General features: G+C 45.0%; 2 protein-coding genes across 2 annotated transcripts; one reads left to right on the top strand and one right to left on the bottom strand.

Annotated features, from left to right (window-relative positions):
• Nucleotides 1-558: 558 nt before the first annotated feature.
• Nucleotides 559-8135, top strand: kl (klotho; the record flags this gene model as incomplete). The annotated part of the gene is made up of 13 exons (XM_083694780.1): nucleotides 559-1278; nucleotides 1918-2348; nucleotides 2477-2556; nucleotides 2861-3023; nucleotides 3228-3333; nucleotides 4574-4723; nucleotides 4922-5157; nucleotides 5447-5651; nucleotides 5959-6149; nucleotides 6309-6422; nucleotides 6545-6659; nucleotides 7115-7241; nucleotides 7801-8135. The coding sequence occupies 13 exons, from the start codon at nucleotides 559-561 to the stop codon at nucleotides 8133-8135; spliced, it is 2973 nt and encodes a 990-aa protein (XP_083550906.1).
• Nucleotides 8136-8872: 737 nt separating this feature from the next.
• rfc3 (replication factor C (activator 1) 3) lies at nucleotides 8873-13207 on the bottom strand. Its single transcript, XM_083686985.1, has 9 exons — nucleotides 13027-13207; nucleotides 12461-12598; nucleotides 12276-12343; nucleotides 11904-12001; nucleotides 11446-11627; nucleotides 11211-11347; nucleotides 10735-10833; nucleotides 9990-10059; nucleotides 8873-9790 (listed from the first exon to the last, which is right to left on the bottom strand). Exons 1-9 carry the CDS (start codon nucleotides 13111-13113, stop codon nucleotides 9599-9601), a joined length of 1071 nt encoding a protein of 356 aa, XP_083543111.1. The 5' UTR covers nucleotides 13114-13207; the 3' UTR covers nucleotides 8873-9598.
• Between the last annotated feature and the right edge of the window lie 2116 nt (nucleotides 13208-15323).

Here is a 15323-nt window from a genome sequence, read left to right as displayed (position 1 = left end):
GTTCTAAATGTGTGTAGATAATACAAAAGGCCTGATAGGCATAACCTAGAAATGTAGAAATGACTCACTTGTGAAAGCATCAATAACCTTTGAAAGTTTTACTTAGTTTGTGTGAGGATCCAAATACATTCCTGTGTGTTTGTCTGTGTTTTGTTCTGTCATTTCTGTATTTAATAATGCACTTTTTGGCTACTGTTAATGTGCTGTTATTGCGGAGACATGATGGCCTTGCTTCGAGAGAGATTGGTCATTATAGGGCTTTAACGTTGTTTTGCACCTGGAGACCTTTACGCGTCAAGTGCTTTGGTAATAATTGACAGATTTCCTAACCGAGAGAGAAGAGCGGTCTGTCGGGTTCAGCTGGGGTATAACCTACCACTGCGCCCCAGAGAACACAACAGCTGCTGTAACCTACCGCAACGGTTATTGGACTTTTATGTACGCTATCTGGTCAGGTAGCCTAATCATTGAGGACAAAGTATATTTTACAATAGCCTTCCGAACTGGTTGGTAGGTGCCTACTGGTTGGTAAATGACCTCATATATTCAAGGAGCGCAATGTGGGTCTCCGACTTCTTGACATTTTTGGTAATTTCTTGTGAATTCGCATTCGCAGCACCAGGCGCTGGTTTGAAGACATGGGAAAGGTTTAGCAAACTGCCCTATCCTGGAGACAAAGCGTTCCTTTATAACACCTTTCCAAACAACTTTATGTGGGCGGTTGGAACGGCCGCTTACCAGGTAGAGGGCGCGTTTGAGAAAGATGGTAAGGGTCCGTCAGTTTGGGACACTTTTACGCGCGGCGGGACCCGAATACTCACCGGGGACGTTGGCAGCGACAGCTACCACAACATCCACGGTGACATCCGCGCGATCAAGCAGCTAGGCGTCAGCCACTATCGGTTTTCGCTATCCTGGTCGAGGATATTCCCCAACGGTAGCCGCGCCAGCTACAACAAGATCGGCACGAATTATTACCGGACGCTGATCAGGAAGCTGAAGGAGATCCGCGTGCAGCCGGTGGTCACACTTTATCATTGGGACCTACCGGACAACCTCCAGCGGGCCTTCGGAGGGTGGAGCAACCCCGCGCTCGTGGAACTTTTCAAAGATTACGCTGATTTCTGTTTCCAAACTTTCGGTGATGACGTGAAGTACTGGATCACGATGGACAACCCGTTTGTGGTGGCCTGGCACGGGTACGGTACCGGGGTGGTCGCTCCCGGGGTGAAGAATGATCCGGACTTGCCGTTCCGAGTCGGACACAACCTCATCAAGGTGAGCAACATTATAGGTCTTGTTAGCATCTGTCATCAGACCCTCTGTGTTTGAGGGCTGGGAAATGTATTGATTAGATCCATTCTGCTTATGTTTGTCCCTGTGAGTTTGGCCCAAATTAGATTATAATGAATAGGCTAATGTTATCAAGTATTACCAGTGATAGCCTACACCTTTTTGGTCCGTAGTGTTTCCATCCTCCTCTCTTTACTCCATCTCATCTCAATTCACTGATCTTTCAACCTCTCCCCATCTGTCTTCATCCTCCTCTCCAAATACAAACAAATTGTATGCACTCACTGTACTGTAAGTCACTTTTATCCAAGTGTCTGCTAAATGGCATAGTATTATTATACTGTATATTATCTATCATAACTCTTCCTCTTTTCTCCATCCTCTCTCTATCCTCATACTCTCTCACCCATATCTATTTTCCATCCTCCCCTTTTTCTCTATTTTCTTTTCCCACCCTTTCTCTCTCTCCTCTCCACCTCTTTACCCTATCCACTCCCCCTCTCTTACGCCCCCCCCCCCCTTTATTCATCTTTCCACTCCACCTCTCTCCGCAACTCTCTCTCCCCCCCCCCCCTCTCTCCCTCCCCCCCCCCCCCCCCTCTCCCTCTCACCTGCCTCCCCCAGGCCCACGCAGCAGCGTGGCACCTCTATGACCGCCACTACCGCCCTCGGCAGCACGGTAAGCTCTCCATTGCGCTGGCTTCCCATTGGATAAAGCCTGGTCAAACCCGCCGTGAGAGCCTCGCGGCTTGCCAGTGTTCTCTGGAGTTTGTCCTAGGCTGGTTCGCCCACCCCATCTTCACCAACGGAGACTACCCACCCTGCATGAAGCTCCGCCTGGCCCACCGTCTGCCCTCCTTCACCCCGGCCGAGATGGAGGAAGTGAAAGGAACGGCCGACTTCTTCGCCCTTTCCCACGGAGCGGCGCTGAGCTTCCATCTCATCAATGACCACCTGAAGTTTGGACAGCTGGAGGATCTGGACCTGAGGATGCTGCTGTACTGGGTCAGAGCCGAGTATGATGACCCGCCCATCTTCGTGGTGGAAAGTGGATGGTGGGCTACTGTTGTGTATTGTTGTTCTGTGTTGTGGCAATGTGTTTTGGTGTGGTGTGGCATGGTATGATGTTGAATTAGGTCATGATATGATATGAATTGTAGTCTATTGTTATCACATAACACAGGTATGTTCTAAGCAACACCAAGACTGAGGACCCCAGGCACATGTACTACCTCAAGAGGTTCATCATTGAGGTGCTGAAATGTGAGTGGGGTAGTAGGTACATTTCTGTACCGTTTATTCTAACATTATTGCACCAAATTATCTCTGATAGTCAGCTCAGCAATTGAAAGGTGCATTGTTACTGTAATGGAAGTTTGTCTGTTCAAATACCATGTCTAATTAATTTCAGGAGAGATGAAAGCCCATTTTAACAACCGAGGATATTTTTTGCCGGAGGCAATTTTAAGTCAGAGGATAACTTCCTCTTTCATCTGAACTTGAACTTCTTGTTGCCATTTAACTCTATGCTAAAGCAAACCTGTTACTGCTCTGTCTGTTGCCATAGCGATCAAGTACGACGGTGTGAACGTAATTGGATACACAGCGTGGTCCCTGATAGATGGGTTTGAGTGGCATAGGGAGTACGGGATACGGCGGGGTCTATACTACGTTGACTTTAACACTCCCGACCTGAAGAGGGAGCCCAAGACCACTGCCATATTCTACAGGTCTATGCCATCATATGGATTTGATACAGTTTATGTATTGGTCTATTTTTGTAACTTTGTGTTATGTTATTTTTTTATGGTTATTTTGAAGCATTTAATCCAAATTCTAATTCTACCTGACCACATGACCTTACCAGGGAAAACTCTGGGTCCTTGTTGTTGGCAGTTTTTGTTAAATAATGCTTATTATTGTTATCATTCCAGGACGCTGATCCAGAGGAATGGCTTTCCTGAGCTCCCAGAGAACAGACCAGCCCAGGGAGTCTTCCCCTGTGACTTTGCCTGGGGAGTGTCCGCTAACTCCATACAGGTGTGTGTGTGTGTGTGTGTGTGTGTGTGTGTGTGTGTGTGTGTGTGTGTGTGTGTGTCCGAGCGAGTGAGAGAGAGAGAGAGAGAGAAAGAGAGAGAGTCTGACCCACCTGGGAAACATTGTTTTAGTGGTAGCGATAGGCCGAACATATCATGCATGCAAAAATGTTCTCATAGAGGGAAATATTAACCCAGTATTAACCTCTACTTTGGACTATTGAAGAGGGCTATGTGGTTGATGTGTAGCCCAGGGCTTCCAGTAAAGTGTGTTTGCACAGGCAGCACTCAGGAACCCTCTGTAACTATACTATACAGCACATAGAAACTGTCAAAACCTTATCCTGCTGCTGCTGACTGAATCTGAACATATACACTCACCAAACACTTTATTAGGAACACCTATACACCTTCTCATGGCGGAGGGTTAGTGTAATGGTGGTCTAATGGTGTGGGGAATGTTTTCTTGGCACACTTTGGGCCTGTTAATACCAATCAATCATCGCTTGAATGCCACAGCCTATTTGAGTATTGTTGCTGACCATGTGCATCCCTTCATGGCCACAATTTACCCATCTTCTAATGGCTACTTCCAGCATGATAATACACCATGTCACAAAGCAAAAGTCGTCTCAAACTGGTTTCATGAACATGACAATGTTCTTCAGTGGCCTTCCCAGTCACCGGATCTGAACACCTTTGGGATGTGGTAGAACAGGAGATTCACAGCTTGAAAGTGCACCTGAAAAATCTGCAGGAATTGCGTGATACAATCATGTCATCATGGACCAGAATCTCAAAGGAATGTTTCCAACATCTTGTGGAATCAATGCCATGAAGAATTGAGACTGTTTTGAGAGCCAAGGAAGGCCCTACCCAGTATTAGTATAGTGTTCCTAATAAAGTTCTCAGTGAGTGTACAACCACAGTATAATACTTCAACCAGCACTGGGTCAAGACAGGGTTTTGAACCCACAACCCTCTGGGTCAAAGTCCATCTCTGGCCCCACACACTACTACAGTGAGTCATCCTGCAGATCTCTTAATTATAAACCACACAGACCCACATGGCCTCCACTTGCTAAACAACACAGGGGGCTGGAAGCTGCCTTTTATTTATTTGCCCCATTGGCCTCTGTAGGTGTATGTGTGTGTGTGTGTGTGTGTGTGTGTGTGTGTGTGTGTGTGTGTGTGTGTGTGTGTGTGTGTGTTTACTGTAAGTCTCTCTATCTGCGTGTGTGTAGGTGGAGACCACCCCCACCCAGTTTGCGGACCCCAGTGTGTACATTTGGAACATCTCAGGAAATGGGGAGCTGAGACGGCTGGAGGGGTCCCAAGCCCCTCCCCCACGACGAGCCCAGCACTGTGCTGACTATGCTACTATCCGCCAGCAGGTCAGTCAGTCAGTCAGTCAGCCTGTCTGTCTATCTGTCTGTCTGTCTCTCTGTCTGTTTGACTGTCTGTCTCCTTGCTTGCCTGCCTGCCTGCCTGCCTGCCTGTCTGTCTGTCTGTCTGTCTGTCTGTCTGTCTGTCTGTCTGTCTGTCTATTTATCTTGACTATTCTCTCTCTTTTCTCTCTCTATGTCTCTCAGGTGGAGGAGATCCGTCGAGTGGGTGTCACCCACTTCCACTTCTCCCTCAACTGGTCGTCCCTGGTGCCCACGGGGCGCGTGGCCCAGCCCAACACCACCTTGCTGGGGTACTTCCGCTGCTTTACCAGCCAGCTGCTGCAGGCCAACGTCACGCCCGTGGTCACCCTGTGGCACAACACAGGCCAGCGCTCCAGCCTGCCAGCCACACTGGACGCAGGGGGAGGGTGGCTGAACAGGTCTAACAGACATGGATTCATATTTATCTCATCTGACCTGTGTGATAATACTGTTGCCACTGCACACATAACACATGTGGAACACAGAGAAACGACCTCTGTCCCTGTCTGTCTGTCTGTCTGTCTGTCTGTCTGTCTGTCTGTCTGCCTGCCTGCCTGCCTGCCTGCCTGCCTGCCTACCTGTCAGTCAGCCATTCAGTCAGGCACCTTTTACAGTGTCAATGTTTGGTTGTTATGATAGAACTATATTATATATATTATATTATAATATAACTCCTCTGCTTCTCAGGGACACTGTGGAGGCGTTTGCTGACTATGCCAGGCTGTGCTACAGGGAATTGGGTGCCCACGTGAAGCTGTGGATCACCCTGAACGAGCCCAACGACGACGACGAGGTGGAGATGGGCTACGCGGAGGGGCATCAGCTGCTGCGGGCACATGCCCTCGCCTGGCACGCCTACGATCAGGAGTTCAGACACACACAGAAAGGACAGGTGAGTGGGCATTGCAGTTTTTCATTTCTTTGTTTTCAAAAGTGAAATAAAACTCTGCTTGCCACACACCACCGTATCGGCCACCCTCCTCTACCGCCTAGAATCAATATACAGTGTTTTAATTTCACACCGAAAAAATCGAGCTGATCATATTTTGTACACTTTATTTATCTAGGCTATTTTCATTGAGATCAAATATGTCCTTCAAAATATTGTTAAAATGGAACGATTTACAACCAATCAGCGATCAATCATAGCAGCTCTTCTCACTGACCATATTTCACACAATAGCCACGCTGCATTACAGGTGTCCCTGGCGCTGCACATGGACTGGGTGGAACCGGCATTCTCATTCAGCCGTGAGGACGTGGAACCGGCTAACAGGGTTCTAGACTTCCGTGTAGGCTGGTTCTCAGAGCCTATCTTTGGCAGTGGGGACTACCCAGCGATCATGAGGAGCTGGCTGCGAGGGCGCACTGCCTCAGACCTCTTCCAGGAGTAGGAGTCAATGCATCAAATAATAACCATACTATGCTGCTTTCACGTTGTTCCCTGCCTGTTCTTCTAGGTGTCAGCATTTACATTGTATTTTAATTCATTGAGCATTTTGCACTCTCCACTACTACATACATGTTGTTGATGTGGTTGTTTCCATAGTTCCCACTTGCCTGTGTTCAGTGAGGAGGACAAACAGCTGGTGAGGGGGACATACGACTTCTTCGCTCTCAGCCACTATACTACTGAACTGGTGACCAACGCCAAAGAGGACATGTCAGTCTACAACCGTTTACAACTACTACTGCTACTAGGCTATATCATACCACTACGATTACTACTTTAACCTACGACCACAACAACATTTATCAGAACAAATCTCTACTCCATCCATACAGATATCAATACAAGGCCAAATTGGGGGTCCAGTCCATGACAGATACCACCTGGATCATGTCCCCACGACAGAATTCACCCGTGGTGCCTTGGGGCCTGAGGAAGGCCCTCAACTGGGTGAGATCACATGAGATGAGATGAAATAATACTCTGTTTGCACAAAAATTTGCCTCACCTTCAAACCTGCTACCTTTACAACTAATAAAGAGATAGATAGATTGATTCTTAGATAGATAGAGAGAGAGAGAGAGAGAGAGAGAGAAAGAGAAAGAGAGTGAGAGAGAGAGAGAGACCTTGAGCACACACACACACACACACACACACACACACACACACACACACACACACACACGCTAAGAGAAACAGAAGGAAGAGTGTTGTGAAGGATCATGGAATTCATTCATGAATATAGAATTATTATTGGAAGCTGCCTCCTGGAACATCTCATACACTCTGACCAGTGTACTCATAGTTTCAGATCCTACTCCCGAACTCCACATACCGTCCTTCTCTCCAGACCAAACCTTCTTTTCAGAGAGAGAGAGTTAATGTCACTACATCTATTCAACCAGGTGGAGGAGCACTACAAGGGTGTGGCCATCTACGTGATGGCCAATGGGGTGCAGGAGGACCCCGCCCGCTTCAAGGACAGTCTGAGAGTCTACTACCTCTATAGCTACATCAACGAGGCCTTGAAAGGTGAATCTGTTAGACACGTAGACTTGAGTAGAAAAGACATTGCACTGTGGTAAACAAGATGTTAAAAAAACCCCTGTCAGGACAGTCTATCACTGGAGACCCTCCCATTCTCCCCCGTCATTCCTCATGAAGACTTAATTATTGTGTTAGCGATACATCAACGTCACAATGCTTCACAAGGGGAGAATGTTTGCCCTTCTTTTAACTTGTGCTGTGGTTCTATGTAGCTTTCACAGAGTTTAATCATTAGACAGATGTACAGCTCACTGACCCCAGAGGAGATGGCCAGCTGACTGAACACACACACACACACACACACACACACACACACACACACACACACACACACAGTTTGTAGCAGTACGGCACTGAGTTTTTCATGATGACGTGATCTGACCAGGACAAACTGGGTCCATGTAACAATCTTGTTAAGTAGTCAGTATTTAGTATTTTCACCAATAGATGGCGATAACAGCTCAGTCTGAAACTAACATCTGAAATTCCCTTTCTTTCTCTTCCTCTCACCCTCACTCTCTCTCCCTTCTCCTCCCTCCCCCAGCGTACACTTTGGACGGTGTGAATCTGAAGGGCTACTTCTTCTACGCCCTAAATGACCAGAGAGACCCAGGTTTCGGCCTCTATGGCCATGTCCAAGATGAGAGCATCGTCAAGGCCTCCCTCTCCCACTACCACAACATCATCCAGCACCAGGGCTTCCCTGACGAGGAGGCCCAGGCCCAGCAGTGCCCCAACCAGCCCCTGCCCTGCACGGGGTGCCACGTCCTGGCCAAGAGGCCCATGGTGGGCTTCCTCTCTCTGGTGGGCTCTGGGATCCTGATCACCCTGGGGCTGATTATCTACTATGCAGCCAAGAGACAGAAAGAATATTACTAAGAACGGAGATCTTTATTTATCTTTATTTATACATCGCTTTTTATAGATTGTGCTTTAGGGGCTCACTTAGATCTACTGGCTGAATGTAATTTTTGGAGATCGGAGGGTAAGACCACGGCTCACTACAACTACGTGTAACTGTGTAACGGGTTTACCTGCGATATATAAGAGCAAGAAAAACTTGAGCTTCCACCAATACCATTCTCTCAGATGTGCAAACACAGAAGGGGTGGGAGGGGCTTAGGGAAGGGTTCACCTAATGCATCCCAATATCTGCAGGTGGAACCGTGGGTGGTTCTCATAAACTGTACATTCCCTGAGCGATTTAGCAAGTTAGGACATTGTGGAATATGTGTAAAATAGTAGTGGTGGCAAAACAGTTTCTCAATGCATTTGATTTCCCCATTGTTCGTGAAACAGAAATAAATGGTTATCTTTGACCCATTCGCAAGTCTTCATATTAAGGACACTACAGGTTTGCAATGTGCAGCAAGTTTTCACAGAATTGGATTTCAATGTGAAAAGCAAAATCTCATTCAGTTGTCATTGATGTACTTTGAAAATATTGACAAATGCATTTTCTTATGTACACACCCCCAGGTTTCTGAATAGCAGTTTCTTCTTGATAACCACTGTATGCTAGTTGGCCTTTTATTCCCACTCAATTAGTTAATTACATTTTTCCTCAAGCGCTTGATCACATTTCTTGAAACAGTATTCAACTTTTCTAAATAGTTAACACATTTCCCAAAACTATTTATTTTGCAAAATGCACTATTACTCTCAAAAAGAATATGTGTATCAAATTAATATCCTTTGTCATCAAATCAAAAGTTGAAAAGTTGAATATAATGACACACTAAACAGTAACTATAACCATCAATATGCATTGCAGGTTGGACAACTTTCATTTGAAAACAAAAGTGAAAAACAGAATTTCACTGAGCAGAAAAACTTAGTTTATGGTAGTACTGTGCCTGTTACAGAGAATATGATTGCTTACTATAAATATAAATCAAATTCATCTAAAATATTCAGAATCAAGCAGTTTTTGCATTACTACATAACACAAAATATGTCAACCAAAAACATTTACAGTAATCTATTCTCTCCTGTCTGCCAGGCCACATGTCACATTACTGATGACCTATTTCATTTGTGATTACAGACTGATTGTTAATTGAACTATTGGGCAATGAGTTTACATGTATGGAGTAGGGACAGCTTCATTAACCACACAATCAGCAGTGAATCATTTTATTGATACATCAACCATGACAAACAAGTGGGTCTCTGAACCCTTTATATTACATTCTCCCTTTCCCCCAAAACATGTTTTGATTGATCCAGATTGAGGAGCCAGAGTGAGCGTATAGGTAGTTGTTACAGGTCGGTACAATCTACTGTTATTTCTGAACCCTTCTCCCATCACAACATAAGTGTGTATATGTCCGTCCATTGGATCAGAACATCATGGCATCCAGGCCATCCTCCATGAACTTCTTGTAGATGGCCATGAACTTGGCAGTGAAGGCCTCCAGGTGGTAGATGGCCTTATTGCCCAGCTGTAGTCTGTGCTCGTAGTGGGCCGCCATGTGGGTCACCTCCGCCTTCAGCTGGCCATCACAGTTACTCAGCAACTCTGTCACTAAGCCCTGGACACACACACACACACACACACACACACACACACACACACACACACACACACACACACACACACACACACACACACACCAAAATCAGACAATGTGCGCACCATGCACATCCATAATCACAACAACTATCAATGTGATGCATCATGCAGCAGTTGCAGTGATATACATGTTACTCTTGAGGTGTCTTGAACTGTACCTTCATGATGATCTCTGGAGGGATGCAGTGGGTCAGGAGCTCATACAACCTCCCCCTCACCTCCAACAACCTGAGAGAGAGATCACACAAATAAATAAGGCTACATCTTAACTGTCCCTCCTAAAGACCTCTTCATCCCCACTAACCCCCCCATACAAGTTTCTCTCCTGTAAACACATTAAAAAGCATTGTGACTGCCAATAGCTCCTGGTCCTAGCATAGATTACTCTTTCTTATGATGACTGACGAATAGATGACTCACTTACATAGACAAATGTATTTGTTGTGAGTCACTTTGGATAAAGGCGTCTGCTAAATGCCATAAATGTATATAACCCCAAGAGTGTGAGGGACAGAGAGACTAATAATCAATCCCTACTCCTGTACTGTACCTCTAATCAACCCCTACTCATGTACTGTACCTCTAATCAACCTCTACTCATGTACTGTACCTCTAATCAACCCCTACTCATGTACTGTACCTCTAATCAACCTCTACTCATGTACTGTACCTCTAATCAACCTCTACTCATGTACTGTACCTCTAATCAACCTCTACTCATGTACTGTACCTCTAATCAACCTCTACTCATGTACTGTACCTCTAATCAACCTCTACTCATGTACTGTACCTCTAATCAACCCCTACTCATGTACTGTACCTCTAATCAACCTCTACTCATGTACTGTACCTCTAATCAATCCCTACTCCTGTACTGTACCTCTAACCCTAACCCTCTCTTACCTCTGAGGGCTCTGCTGACCGACGATGGCGTTGGCGGTCTCCCTCAGGTACACTTCCCAGTCCGTCTCTGGGATCTCCTGGTCTGCTGAGAACGGGTACCTGGAGAGTAAGATTATACATATTCTGGTTTGTTTAACACTTTTTTGTTTACTACATAATTCCATGTGTGTTCCTTCATAGTTTTGATGTCTTCAATATTAATCTACAATGTAGAAAATAATAAAAAATAAAGAAAAATCATTGAATGAGAAGGTGTGTCCAAACTTTTGACTGGTACTGTATATTATAATCGATGCAGGTAGAGGGATTGAAATGTAAGATGAAAGAGGGTATCTCTCAGATATGTATTTGTCCTTTAAAGCGCACTGCATCTGTGCATGACAAAATGTGTTATATAAAAAAAAGTTTGATTTGATTTGAATCAAGTTTGAAGATGGAAAGGTATAAAGGTACACTTCTTCATAACACACACTTACTGCTGCACTCTGCAGGCCTCACACATCAGCAGGGCTTTGCGGAGGTTCCGACCAGACTTCTCCGAGATCTGCTTGGCCAACTCAGCTGGGAGTTGCAGACCCTCCTTCCTACACACTGCTGATAGAACACTACACACCTGTGAGAAAGGGAAGAGAGAGGTGAATATAATAATGAATATAATAATGAATATAATAATGAATATAATAACACCCCCAGTTAAAACACCCCACATACCTCCTCAGTGCTGGGCAGGGGTACTCGCACGGCCAGGCAACGGCTCCTGATTGGTCCGATGACCTTGGAGGTGGAGTTACAGCAGAGGATGAGGCGGCATGTCGACATGTACTTTTCCATGGTGCGACGCAGTGCATGCTGGGCGTCCTTGGTGAGCCGGTCCACCTCCGTCAGCAACACCACTGTAAAAGAGAGAGAGGTTTGTAAGGACTGCATAACAGTCACTACAGGTGTGGGAAATTATGTTTTAACTACTCTATAACAACCACCGATGAAAAGGGAGTTTAGTTGTTCAGCTTTAGACTTTGCCCACTGCCAGGCTGAGCATTCAAGTTCAAGAACAGTATTTTCTCAAGTCATTGTAGAACTCTTGACTTTAGAAATATAAAGGTATATCACCATTCAATAACCATGTACAAGGCAAGCTGTACAATGGGAAATAAGTGTGCGTGTCTGACCTTTGAACTCTCTTTGTGTACTGGACTGGATCTGCTGAGACTGGGCCACCGTCTTTATCAGCTCCTGGATGACCACACGGTCACTGTTCCCCGCGTCACTAAGAAGATGACCACAAAGTCAGCAAGATAAACTGGTCAACCTGACCACATAGTCGCATTTAGATTCTCAGCAGGCAGAGAACTGGGTCATGCGGTTCATGGGAGAAAAGTGTAGGACGGGATTAGCTCACAGTCATTTGACCTTGCAGTCAGCAAGGCCAACTCTTTGATATTCCAATGACTTATTTTACTTTTTCACTTATTATTATTACGCCTAACTGTATCATTGAGACCTGCAAGGATGTAGTCAAATGTTGCTTTTAATCTGCTTACCTTGGATTCACCTCCAAGTGGTAGTTGCTGGCTATGGTGTTGATTTCTATTTTCTTTTTTGAGGGAGCCTGAAAAAATCAACATGAATAGTCAAACGGTGTGTGTGTGTGTGTGTCACAGAGAACAAGTATGTTTGTGTGAGTGTCCGAATAGCCTATGAGTATGTGTTGTTGTCTTGGTCTTACCGTGATGCTCTGGTGTTCGATGCGGAGCTTCTCCACCCCCGCTCCGTAGAGCTCCCTCAGGAGACACATGATGCGTGTCTTCTTCCCGGCCCCAGACGGACCATACACCAACAGGTGAGGGAAGTCTCCACACTGGACCTGAAACAGAGAAGTTGACAGTTTAATATTCACTTTGGGATACATTTTACACTCTTGCATCTCATCAAGCAAGCCTATTAGAACAACAACAAAGCCTATATGGAGGGGGTAACTCTACAATGACGAACATTTAATATTCAGATCAATGTGGACAGGACATAGATCTAGCTATTTTACTACTCAAATGTCAAAAATGTTATTCTAGTCTGTGGTAGCAAGCTGATCTGTTTACAGTTTTGCTCAATGCTGCTCATTAGTTTTTATTTATTTATATCTCTGACTGATGAGCATCTTGGCTATTTAGCTAGCAAGGTAACCAGAATGGACATCAACAAACATGTTTTCTAGCAGGCTGAGGTTCTAAACCTTTACAGGCTATTAGAGGCTCTTGTGTTTAGCTCGCTAGCTAGTTAGTGGTTTTATCTTACCAGATTTTTCAGTTGATTTGCTTGTTCTTTATGATAGTCCAGTTTCCCCAGAGAAGTCGGTCTGTATTTGTCCACCCACAAACTCATTTTGATATGATTTATTTGAGAAAATTGTCCTTGTTGCACAATAAATTGCTTGTGTGCTGTTGTGAGTTGTTTTTACTCCCGCGAAATTCTTGTAACCCGCGCTTGCCAGTGAGTCTGAAATACTACATAGGGACTTGAGGGACAAACCTCGTAGTTGGAGTTTTGAAAATACAAAGTGGGGCAGCGACCGCCGCCAGGTGGCGACTTCGGGTCTTGTTAGTTTATTACTGTGCCTTGTGACCTGATTGTGACTTGTGCTGGGCACTAAGAACAACTACTTCATCTACTTTGTTTTGGCCCTAAGGATTCAGTCATGTGGACTCTGAAGGCCTCCTAAGCGTCCGTCTATTCTATTGATCCCATTCTTCAGGCACAACACAGATACTTGGTCATCTGCAGAAGTTCTTAGATGATTCTGCTATTGTGGGATGTGTCAGTGGAGGCCAGGACACCGAGTAGAGGACTGGTGGACAGTATTGTTGAGTGATGTGAGCAGAACCACCTGCTACTCAATATCAGCAAGACAAAGGAGATGGTGGTGGACTTTAGGAGGACTAGGGTCCCCCTGTCTCCTGTTTCCATCCAGGGAGAGGACATGGAGGTGGTCCAGAGCTACAAGTACCTGGGGGTGCACCTGGACAATAAACTGAACTGGACTGGTAACACAGATGTCCTGTACAAGAGGGGCCAGAGCCGGCTTTATTTCCTGAGGAGGCTCAGATCATTTGGCGTGTGCAGGACTCTGCTGAACATGTACTACCAGTCAGTGGTGGCCAGCGCAGTGCTGTATGCGGTGGTATGATGGGGGGGGGCAGCATCAAGGAAGGTGACACCAAGAGGCTGAACTATCTATCTATCTATCTATCTATCTATCTATCTATCTATCTATCTATCTATCTATCTATCTATCTATCTACCTAATAAGCAAATCCAACAATCTGGAAAGATCGGTTAATGCCTATCGGCTATGTGCTTCAAACACCCTGCTTTAAATTATCGCATGCCGCATTGACAGATCATGTGTCTTATATCAGTGAGAAAACAACATACATTTAGACCTGTTATGAAATAATAATAACAAATTATTATTATAGGTTATGCTTACAGTGACAACACAGACTGATGCCTCTCAGGTATGTGAGCCAGAGGTTTGACACAAGCATGCTACTGTTCATAATGTCACACCATCAGTTACATAAGGGTCCATGATGTCTGGAATGCAGTTGATTTACACACAGGTATAAACAGAAACACTGTTTTCATCGTTGGACTGTAGCATGCATTCCCAGACAGATGGTTATGTTTTGTTTTCGGGAGGTGGAGTATGATGATGTGTCTGTGTCTCTGTAAAGGTGAACTTTCTGCAGGATGTCATGTAAGAGCAGATATAAATGACCTCAGATTCAGACCAAGAATCACTGGTGTCGTTGGGACCCTCTCCTTGTCCTATTTGTTGTTTTGGTTGCCCTCTTTTTCTAACAGTTGTTCTTGAGGTTATCATAGGGGGAATGTGGAAATATGGGTGCAGAATCAAACTGCCCTCCAGAGGCCCCTGCATTGTCACCTGGTCATCTTAGTGGATCATCGGTGAAGACTTCAGTGTGTCAGTGCCTTCAATGTCTTGCTATAATACAGTATCAAACACATTCTCCTCCTTCCTACTAATGTATTCTCTCCTTAAGCCAGTGACTTGTACGTGGGTTCAAGGACTGAAGAGGCTGACCAGTTAAAACATGTTTTCCACCAATGTCCCTGTCTCTCACCGTCACGGTCAGCCAGTTTGTGTTTATTGCCAAAATGAAACTGCTGTTTTTCACATTTGATAGCTATGTCTGATAGGTAGGCCCATAATGCCAATCTGTTGCCACTTCATTTGCAACAGTCAGTCTTACTCTTCCCAATATAAGAGCTGCCATAACAATGTTGTGAGGCATGAGACTGCAAACATTAGAGATTTTCTTTTATCTTATGAACATTTCCAAGAGAGATGCTAATGTTATTTTGTATGCCATCCATATTCAAAGTAATTTACTTTGTCACAACTATGTCAATACACTGTTCTGCTAGCTAACTATTACCTGTGTTACAACATTACTACACAGGTCTAGAACTATTTAATATAAAGTGTTACTGAAAGAAATGCAAGATTGAGATAATGTGTTGAAGACAAAACAGGATAAACAAACACATACAGTACATACTCTCTCCCT

Source organism: Argentina silus (genome assembly GCF_951799395.1).
Source record: "Argentina silus genome assembly, chromosome: 2".
NCBI classification, from domain to species: domain Eukaryota; kingdom Metazoa; phylum Chordata; class Actinopteri; order Argentiniformes; family Argentinidae; genus Argentina; species Argentina silus.
This window is presented reverse-complemented; position numbering and strand designations above follow the sequence as displayed.